This window comes from Gymnoscopelus microlampas (genome assembly GCF_963454915.1).
Source record: "Gymnoscopelus microlampas genome assembly, chromosome: 16".
NCBI lineage: Eukaryota > Metazoa > Chordata > Actinopteri > Myctophiformes > Myctophidae > Gymnoscopelus > Gymnoscopelus microlampas.
The window spans coordinates 4,568,010-4,587,213 of NC_139953.1; the positions used below are offsets into that span (position 1 = coordinate 4,568,010).

The window sequence follows — 19,204 nt, forward strand, 5'->3', positions numbered from 1 at the left end:
ACAAACATACATTAACCACTTCATCCCTATGTACATTTTGGTCTTTGAAAATAGCCAATCTACAAGCTCACAATGCGTCATATTGTGATGCATTGTGACCTTAGATCTGCTATATTAAAAAAAAAGATTTTTATAGAGTATGAACATGTATAAAGTGAATGGGAAATGGAGTGGCGAAGTGAGTTTAACATTGGTTAATGCAATCAGACTATATTGAATCAGGGGTTTTCCTTTTGGATATATGGGCTGTCAAGGCCAGAGATTTTTTTTTTTTTTTAATTATTTTTTGCCACTTAGACGTTTTTGCATAACTTCCGGGTGATAATGTCAATGAGCATACCCTGTACACTTTGATATCAATACTTTTGTACTTTTACTAAGGTAAATTCTTTAATTCCGGGCAACTTATTCCACCGTTGCTGGACAGAGATGCTTTCCCGGTTTTAAACCAGCTCTACAGTCATGTCCCCCACTGGATGAAAACATTAGGGGTCAATTCATGTAGTTTCATTATTGTTGGTTAACTAATGTACAATAAAGGATTAAGAATGTGATTTGCTGTCATCTGTCTGCTGGAAGATATAAACTGAATAGCACAAAAACGCAAGAGTGTACTGTACAGTATGCAAGAGGCCCCCAGAGCACTAGAAGGTTACATCTCTGTAACCCGTTTTGATAGAACACTTGTGTTGTCTACTTGTCTAGTTAAGATTTCTTCTTGTTGCCCTGCTCAAATAATGTCCCATGGGTTTATTTTTAACCTTTTCTAATGTCTATCCCCAAACAGAACCATAATGGTTCCCACTGAACTCATTAAAGTGGTTATTAATATACAAGCACATCTTGACAGTATTTCAGGACATGAAAATCATAAAAAAAAATCAGTATTTCTCTTTTTACTAACCTTTTAAGGTGTATTGTTTTTTAACGTTATTTTTTGGACCCTAATGGGGTCTACTTAAGATTTATTCTTGTTGCACTGGTCAAATGATGTCCCAAGGGGTTCGTAAACCCTTTTTTAAACCTATCCAACCCACATTTACCCAATGAATTGATTACTTAGTCATTATTATTCAGATTCAAGCACGTCTTGACTCCATTTCAGTTTCAGAAACTAAACAAAAACAAAGAAAATGTTCACACACAAAAAAAAATATCGATATTTCTTTTTCCCTGTTTTAGGACCCTAATGGTGTCTAGTTAAGATTTCTTCTTGTTGCCCAGGTCAACTGATGTCCCATGGGATTCATTTGGTGACGACTTTGAAATGTCCACACAAGGACGATGTTCCTATTTCCTGAACCAGACAACAAACAAAGACTGAACTGACTTTTTTCCTGCCATTTTTTCATACCCCAAAACATTATACTTGGAATGTTTTTCCAATAATGTACAGAAGGTGTTAAAATTATGTTTTGTGGCCACACACACCTGTTCATTAAGTATAGAGGGTATGTGCGTGACATCATACCAGGAAGTTAAGCTGAAACACCTACTGCGTGGCAAAAAAACACTTTCTGGCCCTGACATCTCATACATACAAACAAAAAAGCCCTTATTTAATGCAGTCTGATTGCATTAAACCACATTAACTCACTTTGCCACTCGATTTGCCATTGACTTTATGCATGCGCATACCCTCTATACCTGGTTTTCAGGTGGGTGGTGACCCAGCTGAACTTAGCCAAAAGGGGAGCTGTACATGTGTCATTAAAGCTGTGTCTTTTGACTCGGAGGATGAAATAATTAACTCAATGCAATAATTGAAATAATTGACTATGCAATGAAACCATTTTATTATGAGGAGCCTATTTACATTAGGTGATTCCACAAATGTCTTCTTCTAAATCTGTGTGTTTTTATGTCAGTGGTGCTCAAATATTTTCATGCCAAGGACCTCAAAAATGATATGCATTTGGCCGCCGACCCCCACTGAAAATATGTTGTCTCCACCAGGCCGAAGGCATGAGGGGAGAGTATGTTTTGCACCCCGTTTGTCCGTGTGTGTGTCCGTCCGTCCGTCAGTGAACACCTAATGTCCGGCACCGTTGGCTCGGCAGCTATGAAACTGTGCACACACACTCCCTGGATGCCAAAGACGAACTTCTGCCCCACATTTTCCAGATTTCTGCTAAACATATTGTTTTACGTTGCTCCAACAGATTTTCTCCATACATCACGCAAATCGGTACACAGTATCTTATAGTCATGTGACCAACATGGATGTGTCCAATTTCCCATATTCCATCCTGATTGGCTAATATTGTCTTCCATATTTTGCAAGATTGGTCCGTTTTGACCAAAATGCTTCAAATCACAAACACAGCATCAGTTTTTCATGATATTTTGCACACACATTCCCACTAGACCGAGGAAGAAATGCCACTTGAATTTTTTCACATCAGCCTCATGGTGGTGCTATAACAGGCCCATTTGTGTTTTTAAGTATATAACTGCAACAATCTGTGGCAAAAATTGTATTCGTACTCCCTAGAGGCCAAGGAAAAACCTTTGCCCTGCATTTTTCACATCTGCCCTTCATAGCGCCACCAGGAGGCCAGCCTATGTAAAATACATTATTTGATATTTTAGCAAAATGTCACGCAAATCAGTGCACATGAGCTCTATAGTCACATGATCAAGACGGATCTGTTTTTATTTTTCAGATTATATCCTCTTGTTTTAAACAAAATGTCGCAAATAATAAACACACCATCCAATTGCGGTGAAACTTTGCACACACATTCCCACTAGGCCTACGAAGAAAGGCCACTTGAAAATCTTCATATCTGCATCATGGTGGCGCTATAACAGGCCCATTAGTGTTCAATCTTAGGTTTGATTGCACCGATCTGTGTAAAACTTAACAACATTCAATAGAATCCTCCTATTTTCCACACCAATATACATATCCACTTTCAATGTTTTTCTTTGTGATCCTCTGCTACGTTCATTGTCATTGTCTACACTAAATTCACACTCATAGCAGCAACACTTTCTGCGATGAGCACTTTTTCTAGGTTCAGTTATCTTTTCTTTTTTGGAGCTTCAGTCTTGTTTCCTTGAGAGCCTGCTGGATCATTTCGAACGTGATGTCAGCCACTTTCGGTCCAAGACCATGTGTGACTGCATCATAAGTCTCCATGTTGATCTTGAAGACCCTTTGGATCTCCTCCAGGAAACTACTGTAAACACACAAGTTTTGACATCTGATACCGGTTCATAATACTGTACACACAACACATCAAGGATGTAGTGAAAGCATAATGATTACAAAATTATAGCATGTACACCTGCTCCTCGGTTAGTAGGTGCAGAACTGTTAAATCAGCAACAGGCATGTGGGGTTTGCTTTTAGACTGACCGACAGGGGCTATAAATGAAGAACTAGCATCACTTTAGCCGGTAACACTTTCCAATAATGTCTGCTAATTAACGCTTAATTCATGATTACTTAATACATTAATTAAACTTTAATTGAGCATTAATTAAGCATTAATTCATCATTCATTAATTATTAATTCATCATTAGTTAAAGTGTGTTTATACATCAGAGCAGCTTAAATGATATGCATAAACCAATGTTAAATTGCTGATTTGTCGATGCTGCTCTCAGAGCAGCTTAAATGATATGCATAGACCAATGTTAAATTGCTGCTCTGGGGGCATGTTGTAAAGGCTGCTCTCAGAGCAGCTTCAATGATATGCATAGACCAATGTTAAATTTCTGCCCTGGGAGCACGTTGTCAATGCTGCTCTCAGAGCAGCTTAAATAATATAGACAGAGCAATATCAAATTGCTGCTCTTGGGGCACTTTGTCAATGCTGCTCTCAGAGCAGCTTCAATGATATGCATAAACCAATGTTAAATTAATGCTCTGGGGGCATGTTGTCAAGGCCGCTCTCAGAGCAGCTTAAATGATATGAATAGACCAATATTGAATTGCTGCTCTTAGGGCACTTTGTCAATGCTGCCCTCAGAGCAGCTTAAATGATATGCATAGACCAATGTTAAATTGCTGCTCTGGGGGCATGTTGTCAAGGCCGCTCTCAGAGCAGCTTAAATGATATGAATAGACCAATATTGAATTGCTGCTCTTAGGGCACTTTGTCAATGCTGCCCTCAGAGCAGCTTAAATGATATGCATAGACCAATGTTAAATTGCTGCTCTGGGGGCATGTTGTAAAGGCTGCTCTCAGAGCAGCTTAAATTATATGCATTGACCAATGTTAAATTTCTGTCCTGGGAAGAGGTTATCAATGCTGCTCCCAGAGCAGCTTAAATAATATAGACAGAGCAATATCAAATTGCTGCTCTTGGGGCACTTTGTCAATGCTGCTCTCAGAGCACCTTCAATGATATGCATAAAACCCTAGCTTAGGCTAATCAAAACAATCAGCACCTTGCTTACTTAGTTAGCTAGCAAATCATAGCTTAATCAAACCTATTAATGTTTAAAAGATTTACCTTATGGGAGCAGGATTTTTATTTATCAGGAGCAGAGAAGGCGACCAGTTGGCAGTTAACAATAGCTGCAGCAGGGTGAAACAAAAATGATTAGATAACATTGCATTTCAAGGCAGAGTGGCACGTGTAAAAACAACAGCTAATTTCTGTGTTGTTATTGCTCTTATTTGTCTTTTTAACTTAGCTGAAATGAGCACCTTGCTAAGTTAGATAGCTAGAAAACCTTAGCTTTGGCTAATCAAAACAATCTTGCTACGTTAGATAGCTAGAAAACCTTAGCTTAGGCTAATCAAAACAATCAGCACCTTGCTTAGTTAGTTAGCTAGCAAATCATAGCTTAATCAAACCTATTAATGTTTAAAAGATTTACCTTATGGGAGCAGGAGTTTCATTTATCAGGAGCAGAGAAGGCGACCAGTAGGCAGTTAACAGTAGCTGCAGCAGGGTGAAACAAGATGGCTGCCGCTGCACATTTCAAATTTCCGTTGAACCCGCCTCCCACCTCTAACCCCGCCCCCTACCCCGCTTGGGGGGGGGGGTCGGGCGGTCCCGAGGACCAATGAAATTGAATGGGCACGGCGACCAATGAAATTGAATGCTGCTCTTAGAACACATTTGGGCCCTTATAAGTCACATCTGCATGTGAGACAGTGAGGGAGGACAGACTGTCTTTCCACAGCTACAGGAGGCTCTATCTTCATTTACACACCTCTTCCACCAGGGGGCGAAAGGCACTACGAAGGCAACAGTGCCTGGATCCTTCAATGCGCATGTGTGAAACACGTTGACCCGGACGGAAGTAGTGCGTGTTGTGATCTTGGTGAAAAACGTCTCATAAAGGAGGTAAAAACAATGGAGTCTGTACGGCTGAAGATAAATGAACACATGACGTCGGTGGGAGAGGAGATATTGTGTGTTTTGGACAAACAGCAGCGTGATGCTGATGTTTGTTGTGTGACACTAGAAACTCTGCTGGAGAAACAAAACAAACTGCTGGACATTGATTTTGATATCTACACGCTACGGGTATGTCTGTTACACACACAACATCACACTACACACTGCAGGTATGTCAGTTACACACACAACATCAAACTACACACTGCAGGTATGTCTGTTACACACACAACATCAAACTACACACTGCAGGTATGACACAGCATTTGCATTGAGAGGTGTTGTTAGGTTGTAGTAGATCTGTTTTTGGGGATCATTGCTTGTAGATCAATAGACCGGCCAGTAGGCTCTGTTTTGATGACTGAGATTAACTCCTCGTCCCACTGCTGTGAGACACAGACACAGCCACACACACACGCACGCACACACACGCACACGCACACGCACACGCACACACACACAGTAATGGAATCCAATTGATGTAAATCTTTCTCCACGATGAAAAATCTTGTGTGTTCACATGAAGTCAGAGATCATCATTGGAGCCACACCGTTCCCATGTGAATCCTGAGATCTACGCGATTCTCACTGTTCTATTACAGTAGCTTTGTTTCCCTTTTTGCATATCGTTGCTGTCGGGCAGAAAGCTTGTATCTCCATATTTTAACCTCGTTTTTGGGGGTAAAAGAATGCCCTACTTCATCATACTACAGTGTCACACAAAAGTAGCAAGAAATGCCGATCTACAAGCTTTTGATCTGCTATTTCTGGATTTTAATCCTGAAAAGTTACAGTTTGGAAACGATAGATTTCCACTGCACAGCAACAATATTATTATACCTACTTATAAAGTTTAATATCATAAATATGTATAGTCTCTATATTTAGTCTCTAGTCCTTATTCATGTGACACCATAGTCCTAATTATGAAAGTCCTTATTCATGTCACATCAAAGTCCTTATTATTAAAGTGCATATTGTATTCCTTCATTCCAGACCAGTGTGTGGAGTCCAGTCTGCAGGTGAAGATCCGTTCTCCAGCCAGGACTGTTTCTATTAAACAGGAACCTGAAGACCACCTGGATCTCAGTAAGTTTTAAGCACTTTCTCTTGATTTATTTTATTGGTGAAAGTGGGCCGGTACTTAGGGTGTAAACATTTTTTTCGATTTTAAGCATTAACAATGCGACTACATCGATGCTTTGACCCCTGCATCTTTCTAAATGTACCATGAATAGAATGATGGTTCAGTTGTAAAAGTATTAATGGGTTCGCTGAAGCCGTGCAGTTAATTATAATTCAGTATTAACTAACCAGCTGCAGAAGACTCACTGATCTAACATTTACAAGTATTTACTTAAAGATAATAGCGATTGACTCTCAGGAGGAGCGGGTGCGAAGGCGAGTGTGTGCGGGTTATGTTAACATCTATGTGTGTGTGTGTGTGTGTGTAGAGGCCTGGAATTTGTCCTTGGTGTTTTCACCCAGTCAGTTATCTCGTTCGCTGGTGTCAGAGCGATAACACAGCGAGTTTTTAGGCTGTGGGAGACCTTGATTGGGTTCCGTCCCAAAGTCATAACACCAGGTGTCCATGGGGGGGGGGGGGGCTTCTCCACATTGTAGCCACTGGGGGAAAAGTCCGGGGGGGGGGGGGGGGGTCCAAATCGATCCGAATAATCCATACTCATCCAAGCAGACAATTTATCTACTTCCCTTATCCAGGCCCATCCATCTTGTTACTAATCATGTTCATATCGCCCCGCAGAGCGGTGACTCTCTCAGCGATGATTTCCATTGTACTGCCTCGTGCTAGGATGGTGTCCAGCTTGATATCCAGCTTCTGGGATCTCTCGTTGATGTTATCCATGTCGCGCTTCAGTTCAGTGATGGTGTCCAGCTTGGTGTCCACTTTGTGGAGTCTCTCGTTGATGTTATCCATATCGCGCCTCAGTTCAGTGATGGTGTCCAGCTTGGTTTCCAGTTTGTGGAATCTCTCGTTGATGTTATCCATGCCGCGCCTCAGTTCATTGATGGTGTCCAGCTTGGTGTCCAGTTTGAGGACACTCTCGTTGATGTTATTCATGTCGCGTTTCAGTTCAGTGGTCACACCTGTCTGAGTAGTCAGTGCTCTGCCCAGCTCTAGTCCGTCCTGGGCAGATTTCTTGCCAGTTTTCCGATACACAAGTGCAATGCCAGCTCCAATCAGCAAAAAACCTGTTATCATAAGAACGAAATTATAAATATCTTCAATGTCCTCCACTTGGAGAACAAGTAAACTACTAATCACCAGAAGCATTAAGTGCATTCTCTTCTAAAACAAGCAACCAAGAGTATACCTGCTAGCGCTAAAGTAAAAGTGAAATATATCAGCTACCTAATTTCATAAACAGATGAGACAAAATAGGAAAACTAAATGAGCAAGAGCTAAAACAAATACGCGTATCGAATAAACAAGATCCAATAAAACAAGAGTTTGTACAACCATCATAAAAAATATGTGCAAGATGTGGGCAAAGAGTAATCTTGTTGATACTTTTTCCAGCCACAATAGGGGCGGCCATAGCTGAGTGGTTAGTGAGCCCGCCTAGGGAGCCAGAGGCCCTGGTTGCCCAGGTTCGATTCCAGGCCACGCCAGCATATGTGTCGATGAAATGAAATTTGTCCCTGAGCAAGACTCTTAACCCCTAATTGCTCACAGGTTCTCATTGGAAACAAGACCGCAAGGACTTTCATGAACGACCTGTTAAAAGGAATTACAACTGGTCACTGAGGTACTGCAGTGGAGGTCAAACCTTCTCAGTCTCATTGTATCTTTTTCCTAGACTTCCTGCATCTACCTGTGTGTAAAGAGGAGATTTCACCTGAAGAGGAGCGGAGCCCCAATCTGGTTCAGGAGGAACCAGAACCTCCACAGATTAAAGAAGAACAGGAGGAGTTACTTGAAAGACCAGAAGAGGCTGGTGGGTCAACATGACATATTTTTTTTAGATAGCTAAATGAGTTGATCTACAAGCTCACAATGCGACACATTTTGACTATGTACTTAGCATACCTAGTGACGGCACCTTTCAACTGAACAGAACATGGTAAACATCTATAGTTTGATTTGATTACATGGTATATGTAAGTTAAAAGTTCTTTCTACTGGTTATTTCCACAGAGCACCACAGGGAGAGGTCTACAGTACCTAGAGAGATTGCCTCTCAAACATCTTCAACATTTCCAGAGGAACAGCGAGAGACGGACGAGGGACGTGGACTGTTTGATGCAACGATGCAACCTGTTGTAAAGTTGTACAGGATAGGTATATAATGTTTTATTTACTTTAGAACCTTTAGTAAAGTTGTATGGGATAGGTATATACGGTTTTATTTACGGGTAGTTTAAACCTGTAGTAAAGTTGTACAGGATAGTTATTAAGGTTGGACGATATGCCAAAACATTCCTATTGGCCAATGTATAATACAATGTCGGCCCAAAAAATCCGCAGATTGACGATATATTTGCTATAGAAAAGCAATAATGTGAGAACAGATCCCCAGTCCTTTAAGCTCGAGTTATACCTCGCCGTACAGCGGGTCGTGTGTCGAAAATAGCAGATATACAAGCTCACAAGGTGTCGGGGATACGACGCATTGTGAGCTTGTAGATCTGCCATTTTCGGCGCACGACCCCGTCGTACGACAAAGTATACATTTGGCTGTGACATGTAACTGCCATCACACAGTTTGTGTACAATATAAGAAGCAAGGCAGAAACGTGTTTTAACAAAAGTAAAAAAAGGTTTTATTTAATTAACATCTTATTTCATTCATAGGGTCTCATCAACATCATTATCAACAAAAAGAGAATGCATCCAATGGGATGAGTAATAACAACAGTAGGTTAACAATAAAATATACTGGGCATATATGGGCCAGTACTGGGGGAAGATGGGCAGGGTGACCGGCCCAGGGTAGTGGCACCCCAATAGATCACAGCAAACCAAAGCAAAATAAACAAAATTAATTAAACAATAGCAAACACCACAGAAAAGGGGCATTACCACAACCATTAGGCGGCCGTCACCTGTTCCCAACGTGGTTCCCCAGCACCAGGCCTCTAATGAAAATGGTCATTAATAACCCACAATGAAATATATGAAGCACTCTCTCTTTATTTATTTTATTGGTGAAAGTGGGCCGGTACTGAGGGTGTAAAGTCCGATATGAATCAGGTGATCGATTTAAGCGTTAACAATGTGACTACCTCGATGCATGGACCCCTGCATCTATCTAAACGTACCATTAATAGGACAATGGTTCTGTTGTAAAGGTATTAATGGGTTCACTGAAGCTGTGCCGTGAACTATACTTCCGTATTAACTAACCAGCTGCAGAAGACTCACTGATGTAACATTTACCAGTAATTACTTTCAAAATAATAGGGACTGCGTTTCATTCAGCTTGTCTCTCCTCTTCTATGAGAGCTGCAATATAAACAAACAACGGCCACACTATAGCGCAGAGCGCAGTCAGCACACCATCAAATTAAAATGTTGGAAGATGTGGACAAAGAGTAATCTTGTTGGTACTTTTTCCAGCCAAAACTGGTCACTGAGGTACTGCAGTGGATTCAAAACCTTTATAGAGTCTCATTGAATATTTTTCCTAGACTTCCTGCACGTACTTGTGTGTAAAGAGGAGGTTTCACCTGAAGAGGAGCGGAGCCCAAATCTGGTCCAGGAGGAACCAGAACCTCCACAGATTAAAGAAGAACAGGAGGAGCTACTTGAAAGACCAGAAGAGGCTGGTGGGTCAACGTTGACATTACTAGCAGTGAAAAGTGAAGATGATGACGAAAACAGAGAGACAGAGCCTGTAGCCAGCACCTCAACTGAACACATGAAAACACAAGCTGATGTAGAGGACTGTGGAACATCACAACCAACTAGTGATGGCCAGCTCCTCCCTTCACACTGTTCTGAATCAGACACAGAAGACAGTGATGAGTGGGAGGAGACTAGGGGAGATGAGTCAGCTTTAAACACACTGAAATCACACAAGACACAGAATGTGGCAGAACAGCACAAGCTGTCCCAGGACCTGAAATCATCTAAACAAACTCACTCCAAGATGAGTCTCACAGGGAAAAAAAGTTTTAGTTGTACAGAATGTGGCAAAATGTTTAATAGAAAAGGAAATCTGAAGATTCACACAATGATTCACACAGGGGAAACGCCCTTTTCTTGTACAGTTTGTGGTCAAGGCTTTTGTCGAATGGTTCATCTAAAAACACACATGAGGACTCATACAGGGGAAAAGCCCTTTAGTTGCACAGTTTGTGGTAAAGGCTTTCGTCTGAAAAGTAATCTAAAAACACACATGAGGATTCATGCAGGCGAAAAGCCCTTTTCTTGTACATGTTGTGGTAAAGACTGTGCTCACTGTGCTGTGCTACTCCAGACGCTGTGCTACTCCATGAAATGTTCTTGCTTTTAAACATTTCTAGACAGCGGTTTTATTTCACATTTTAGATTTCAGTAGTTTTATACATTTATTATACCTGAACCACTCGTTTTTAACGATCGGATGTCTCGTTCACAAGTTTGGATGACGACAACCTGGACTCACACGCCAGCAGTGCTGCTAACTGCTTTCTAGTCTCCTCTCTATCGTGATTTAAAAGTAGCGGACCCACCGATCTGGACACATTTGGGTTCTATTCAGCAACTCCAGATATTGAATGATCAAGTCACATATTTTAAACGTAGTCCTAATTCACCGCGATCAGACCGCCACGGTCGGCGAAGTTCCCCGGCTGATGTCAACAGACCTGGCTGATCGACTACGCCTGATCCCCGCACTGGGCTCCTTTCGGAGCCCTTGCGAGTAAGTACCACTTCAAGAAATAGAACTACAAACACCCTCCACTCTACATCAGATCAACAATATCCTTACACCAGATGACCGCAACGGGCACCGCACGGTGCCCTTGTGTGTACGTATTGCTCTAGTCAACAGCACCTCAGCTAAAACCCAGCATTCGCCATCAACATCATCCATTTTCCTAGCCTAGCGCTGTGTACTGGCAATTATTTTCTTTCCCACAGAATGCCATCGACTCCACTCACCCCAGCAGAGGACTCCGGGTCCGAGCTTTCCAACTTGAGATCCCAGCTCCACACCATAGAGGACCTTTTAGCCGACATCCTCCGAAGAAAGTCATCGGTCCTCTGCCGGCTGAATGAATTGGAGGGAGCTAAACCCCGCAGAAAGAAGTCCAAAATCCACGGTGCATCTTCAGCCAACTCTCCTCTATGGGCATCGGTTGTAAAGAGGGGAAAACAGTTTTCTCTCCCGCTGTTCTCTCCTATCCCACTGTTCAACGGCTTCTCCCCACTTGCCAATACTACAGAGAATCCTAGTGATGTTAGCGGGGAGCTATCGCTAGCTAGCGACATGCTAACAGCAGCGTCCGGGGTTGCTATGGATACCCGCTCACTTGCTGCACACGAGAAACAGACTCGCTCCAATCCAAACTCCACTCGGAAGCGAGGTTGCAACTCGCTGTTGCTGACCCCGAAAAAAGACCTCAAACGTAGTCGACGTTGTCCCTCTCCGTCGTCCCCACCTGTTGCCAACAATTTGTCCGAGCGTGCTCCTTCTCCTTCGTCCAGCGTAAAATAGTTGATGACCCCAGCTGTGCCCAAGGATGACGTCACCGCTTCGGCCGAGCTAGTATCCAGTGACCCGCCCCCTCCTCCCACTGTGATACATGGAACTACTTCTACTATTGAAACAGAGACTAATACAGCCAATGGTGGCACTGAAAATCCCATACACTTTTCACCTCCAAAATACGTCCTCCTTGGTGACTCTATAATTAGACATGTAGCCATCCCTGACTGCATCACCTATTCATTCTCTGGTGCAAAAATCAAAGACCTCATAACACATATTCCAGATATCCTCCAGCGCCACCAGTCTGTCCATACTGTCATTGTCCACATTGGTGTAAATGATATAAAATCACGTCCCACCCAATCAGTATTCATGCGAAAGGAATATGAGGCTCTAGCCAACCTAATTGAAAGTCAGAACAAAAAGTGCATATTTTCAGGCCTATTACCAACTCTCCACACCCACTCTGAATTATTCAGCCGCCTATTTAGTACCGATAACTGGATCCGCAACTTTTGTATTGCCTGCGGATATGGTTATATTGACAACTTTGATTCCTTTTGGAATATCCCTAAGCTTTTCCACGACAAGGTCCACTTAAATAATAAGGGGAAAAAAATACTGGCCTCAAACATCATCTCCCAGCTCTCCGAGCCTGGAATTCCATGACGCCAGCAACCAGCACCCATCATTTCCCCTCAACATTGCCACTCTCCCCCCACCATAATACAATCTCCCCCATTACCCTTCCCCATCCTAGTTTGTGAAACTCACCGTCCATGTAAATCACTCTCAGCTAACTTCTTGACTCAGCTCCGTGGAGTGGATACTCGAAATATTAGACACCTGCAGCGGGCTCCCCCTGCCCTACATGGCCCTCACTCCATCAAAATGGCATTGCTCAATGCTAGGTCAGTGCGAAATAAGCCAACCATCCTCAAGAACTTCTTCACATCCCGCGAACTGGACTTCATATTCATCACCGAGACCTGGCTTGAGGCCGGCGATTCAAGTTCCCTCATTAAACTTTCTCCCATTGACTGTAATTTTCTTAGTTCCCCTAGAACCACAGGCCGTGTCGGCGGTGGCCTAGCCTGTATTTTCAAAAACAGCTTTCATTGTCGACCCCTGACCCCCCTCTCCTACCCTAGCTTCGAACTCCAACTGTTTGAAGTTGACCTGTCATTCCCTGTGCTCTTTGTTATAGTATATCGACCCCCAAAATCCAGTAATTTCATCCATGAGTTTGGAGATTTCCTGTCCTCTATTGTTCTCAAATGGGACGAAATCCAGGTGGTCGGCGACTTCAACATTCATGCTGATTGTCCGTCCAGCCCGCTTGTTAGAGATTTCGAAAACCTCATCGAGTCTCTCAGTTTTGTCCAAAATGTCAACGGCCCCACTCACAAGCATGGCCACACATTAGATTTAATTCTATCTTTTGGTTTTTCAGTTTGTAATATTGATATATGTGACGAAGTGTTGTGTCTCTCGGATCATAAGCCCATTGTATTTAATGCCACTCTTCCCTACCAAGCACCAAAACCCCACCTATCTGGTCGCCTTTCCCGGCACATAAACAGTGTGTCCACCACTAATTTCACCAACTCCTACTCCATGGCCCCAAACCGCTACATCATCGAGGCCTCACCTCCCCATATGAGCACGGATGTGCTGGTCACATTATTTAATTCCACCTGCCAAAACATCCTGGATCATGTTGCCCCACTAAAATCCAGGCGGCCCAAAGCCAAAACCCAGCCATGGCTAAACGAGGCCACTAGAGCCGCACGTCAAGAGTGCAGAAAGGCGGAGCGTAAGTGGAAAACAAACCGAATACAAATTTACTACAACACCCTGAGAGAGAGCCTAATCCAATACCAAGACACTGTTGAAATCGAAAGAGTAAAATATTTTTCAGACCTCATCACCAAAAACTGCAATAACCCAAGAGTCCTCTTTGACACCATCAACACAGTCTTAAACCCTTCAACCACTGACACCACGCCCCTCATCACCTGTGATGTTTTTCTCACTTTTTTTGTTAAAAAGGTGTCTGACATCAGGTCAAGCATCTCACCCTCCTCATATAGCCACCCCTCACCCCCTGTGCCCAGTGCTACTCTCCGTCATTTCGAGCCTGTGTCCCTCTCTCACCTGCAGGACATCGTTTCGCACATGAAACCCACAACCTGTTCCCTCGACATTGTCCCCTCACAGTTGCTCAAAGAAGCCTTCGACACGCTGGGTCCTAGTGTCCTGTCGATTATAAATGCCTGTCTTAGCTCCGGTCATGTCCCCCAATTTTTCAAACATGCAGTTGTTCAGCCAATTATTAAAAAACCCAACCTCGATCCCACAGTCCCCTCAAGCTACCGTCCCATATCCAAATTACCGTTCATATCAAAGGTCCTGGAAAGGGTTGTATTTGGCCAACTACAATCATCCCTCGATGCAAACAGTTCACTAGAAGTTTTCCAATCCGGTTTCAGGTCACAACACAGCACAGAGTCAGCGTTGTTAAGAGTAACAAATGATTTGCTCTTGACTGTTGATAAGGGTGACTGTGCGGTCCTGCTATTGCTCGACCTTAGTGCCGCATTCGATACGGTAGACTATAGTATACTCACTTCCCGACTCAACCATGAGGTCGGCATCACAGAAATAGCATTAAAATGGTTTGAATCATACCTCCAAGACAGATCCTTCACAGTTGAAATTGGTACTGCCTCTTCCTCTCCTGCCCCCCTCACCTGTGGGGTACCCCAAGGATCCATTCTTGGGCCCATCCTCTTCTCACTATACATACTCCCCCTAGGCTCCATCATCCGTAAATATGGCATTTCCTTTCATCTTTATGCAGATGATACTCAACTATACATCCCCCTCAAGCCCGACAGAAACACATCCATCAAACCCCTGCTTGACTGTCTCACCGAGATCAAGTCCTGGATGTCAACAAACTTCCTCAGGCTAAATGATGAAAAAACTGAAATAGTACTCTTTTGCCCCCCAGACAAAGCCACAGAGATCTCTGCCTCACTTACATCCTTATCTCCTTTCATCAAACCACATACAAAAAACCTTGGTGTACTATTTGACTCAGCCCTGAAATTTGATAAGCAAATCAATTCCGTAGTTAAGGGAAGCTTTTTTCAAATAAGGCAAATATCACGAATAAAATCATTTCTCTCTACCCACGACTTAGAGAAGGTAATCCACGCCTTTGTTACATCACGGCTGGATTATTGCAACTCCTTGTACATAGGGCTTCCAAATGCCTCCCTCTACCGCCTCCAGCTCGTACAAAATGCTGCGGCCAGACTACTGACTGGAACGCGTAGACGAGAACACATCACCCCTGTACTGGCTTCTCTACATTGGCTGCCAGTCAGATTTAGGACAGTTTTTAAAATACTTTTATTTGTTTTTAAAGCTCTCAATGGACTCGCACCACCATACATTGCAGAACTTTTGTCCCCCCCTGACAACACAAGGATACTGAGATCCTCTGGCCAGAGATTTCTTAAGGCCACTACGGCCAACCTCAGGCAAAAGGGTGACCGAGCTTTTTCTGTAGCCGGCCCAGCACTCTGGAACAGCCTCCCATCCATTGTTAGGCTCGCCCCCTCCCTGGGCATCTTTAAGTCCAGACTTAAGACACACCTATTCTCTCTTGCATTTCAGCCTTAGAATCCCCACCCCCCCACACTTTCGCACAGCCATGTGTTTACCTACCACTGTTTTTATTTCTCCTGGTGTATTTAAAATGTCTTATAATGCTGTTTTTACTGTGTTTGATTTTGCAAATGTTCTTACTGTTCTTCTTGTTGTACAGCACTTTGGTCAACCTGGTTGTTTTTAAATGTGCTTTATAAATAAATTGACTTGACTTGACTCACAAGGATAATCTAAAAACACACATGATGACTCATACAGGGGAAAAGCCCTTTTTTTGTACAGTATGTGGTAAACGCTGTCTTAGCACAAGTCATTTAAAAACACACATGAGAACTCATTCAGGGGAAAGGCCCTTTAGTTGCACAGTTTGTGGTAAAGGCTTTGCTCTGAAAAGTCATCTAAAATCACACTTGAGGACTCATACAGGCGAAAAGCGCTTTTCCTGTACAGTTTGTGGTAAAAGCTTTGTTAGCACAAGTTATGTCAAAACACACATGAGAACTCATACAGGCGAATATGCTTGTACAGTATGTGGTAAAAGCTGTTTTAGCGCAAGTCATCTAAAAACACACATGAGGACTCATACAGGTGAAAAGCCCTATACTTGTTCAGTTTGTGGTAAAGGCTCTGCTCTGAAAAGTGACCTAAAAACACACATGAGGACTCATACAGGAGAAAAGCCCTTTTCTTGTGCAGTTTGTGGCAAAGGATGTAGTCAAAGTGGTGAGCTAAAAACACACATGATGACTCATGCAGGTGAAAAGCCATATACTTGTTTAGTTTGTGGTAAAGGCTCTACTCTGAAAAGTGACCTAAAAAAACACATGAGGACTCATACAGGTGAAAAGCCCTTTTCTTGTACAGTTTGTGGTAAAGGCTTTGCTCAGAAAACGAATCTAAAAAGACACATGAGGACTCATACAGGCTAAAGCCCTATTCTTTTGCAGTTCATGGTAAAGGCTTTACTGAAATGGGTAATCTAAAAAGACACATGAGGACTCATACAGGGGGAATGCCTTTAGTTTAGGACATAATGATCATTCAGTCTAATCCAGGATGACAAGGATACTTAAGCAGAGGAATATCATAATTTGACAATATCAACATGATTGAATAAAATAAACATGAATAGTTTCTTTTATGTTTTATCTTGTGTATGGATCTTATTTTCTATTCAACATGATGGAATGTGTTCTTATTTAAATGTATTTATCTTCATAGCATTATTCCCTCCAGCTCATTTACTTACTCAGTTACTGGTAGTGCAATATGAGCATCACTGTGTCTCTCCACATTTCATTCAAGTGAACAAGTCATTCATTCATATTATGCAGTATATAATGGTGCAGTAAAGTGCTGACAATCTGCTGGGTTTGTGTAGCTGTTCACTGTGTGTTGACATGTGTGTTGTTTAGATTGTTACAATATCATAGTATATAATATGGTAGATGCCAGGGAGACAATGTACATCATCACTTAGTTTGATTACATGTCTATATTCTACAGCGTTGTGTGTCTTTATAGTGGTATTTTTTATAGACTCAGATCCACTTTTATCCCTTGGGGGATTTTTTTTTGGTTCTGTTTAATAAAGGTTTCACCACTACAGTTCCTCTATGTGGGCTATATCATTCAAATATTCAACTTCTTGTTTATGCCCAGAATGACAAGGACATCCACAAGTTCTGCAGAAATGTGTAGCAATTGTAGAAATAATAGGCATTAAATGCAATGATTTTTGTTTAAAGAAAAAAACTTGATGCGATGCATTGTAAGCTTGTAGATATTTTCAATGTTCACTATTAAATACGTCTGAGACACCATGTGTATCTTTTGGGTCTCAGCTGAAAATGTTTGCGAATCAATGTCCTAGTGGTCTGTTCTATCACAGTAGAACACGTTTTCTGTGAATATATGAATCTAGGGTCCATGTGGTAAAGTGTTTTTGTTTCAATCATTATGATATTAAAGCACCTGCCCTGAGCCTAAATAAATAGCATATATTTTGAACAGTGTCTCCCAGTGGTACATTTTGGCATAATGAGTCTCACTGAACGTGCTCCTTCTGCACATATTATATAGTGCATTTGTAAAAAACTAGACAGTGTGTTGATGTGGGAGTTTAAACAGTAACACCTCCCCTTTGTCTTGGAGTGGACTAAACACCTCCTCCCACCTCCTCCAGTCAATCTCTCAAGGAGCACGTTCAGTATGCCTGGTTAAATCTAATGTGTACAATCCAGTCAATTAAATGCCTCCTAAGCGTTGTCAAATGTAATGGCCACATGTAGGAATGACCTCCTGTGGCTCCCAGTGGTATGTTTTGGTGGAATGAGTCTCTCACTGAACGTGCTCCTTCTGCACATATAGTGTATTTGTAATAAACTAGACAGTGTGTTGATGTGGGAGTATAAACAGTAATTTTTGTCTTTGAGTGGAGAAGCATCTCCTCCCACCTCCTCCCTGCTCTCCTCCAGTTAACTGTTGTCAGGACCCATTTCAATGTGAAAGGCTCATAACAAAAGACTCCTTGATGATGATGATGATGTTGATGGGCCATCATCAGAGATATTTACATAGACACAAGTTTCAATGTCTTCATCAACATGCTGACTGTTTTGTCTTCACCAAAGAAAGCAAACCTCAAGATGTTCATGGTTAATTAACAAAGTGATTACATTATTTTATGCAATATAATGGTCAGTTTAGACTATAAAAATGACAGTCTACTCTGGTCTGTGATTGTGAATAAAATAAAGTGATGCTCTGTTTTGTTAACATTCTTCAAGATTATTCCCAAATCTAAACACATTTTCAGATAAATAGCTGTAAATAGCTGATCAACAAGCTCACAATGTACCATGTTATTTTCAAATATCCTAAGTATAACAGTTTAAAATAGTCCTGATTTTGATGCTATATGAACAATTTTGTTGACCCCCCATTTACCCCTAACCAAATTAGCTGATGTAAAAGCTCACAAAGTCTTGAATTGCAATATACTGTGACCTTGTAGATTGCCTATTTTCTGTGAATGTTTGTCTATTATGATATGCCCAGAATGCTAGGGTTCATGTGGTTAGCAAATTTTGCTGGGTCCCCCTGAAACACCTTAAACTAAATTATTCCTATTTTCTTTTTCTATGGTGTTGAGACGATACTGCTTAAAAAACTTCTATTCGTTTTTTTATTTCCTCTCCTGTCTTTTTCAGGATTTGGCTGATCAAGGCCCTTTGCACTGCACACAGGGTGGGGGAGTGTTAACTAAGGAATGACATTGTTTTAGACAGGAGGGATTTCAGAAAAAAGGCCTTCTATAAGGAGGTTAGAGGCATTTGGGGGTAAAAGTTGGGAAGAAGGCCATTTTTCATAATTCAAGGGTGCTGAATCAGAAAAACACGGTTCCCAAGCAAAATTCTTAGTGCTTAACCTCCTAATTTGCATATCAAAATGGCTGCCGATGTTGAAGTATTTCTTAAATAACTCTATAACAAAG

General features: G+C 42.0%; 1 protein-coding gene across 1 annotated transcript in view; it reads left to right on the forward strand.

The window, feature by feature from the left end:
- The window catches only part of LOC311062766 (uncharacterized protein), a gene marked incomplete at its 3' end in the record, with an annotated part of 151,705 nt that overhangs the window by 17,182 nt on the left and 115,319 nt on the right, over window positions 1–19,204 (forward strand). The window contains exons 6-9 of the mRNA XM_084081987.1: window positions 6,362–6,454; window positions 8,188–8,325; window positions 8,526–8,669; window positions 10,019–10,156. Coding sequence (XP_083938113.1) covers window positions 6,362–6,454; window positions 8,188–8,325; window positions 8,526–8,669; window positions 10,019–10,156 — 513 coding nt within the window. The remainder of the gene's footprint in view (window positions 1–6,361; window positions 6,455–8,187; window positions 8,326–8,525; window positions 8,670–10,018; window positions 10,157–19,204) is intronic.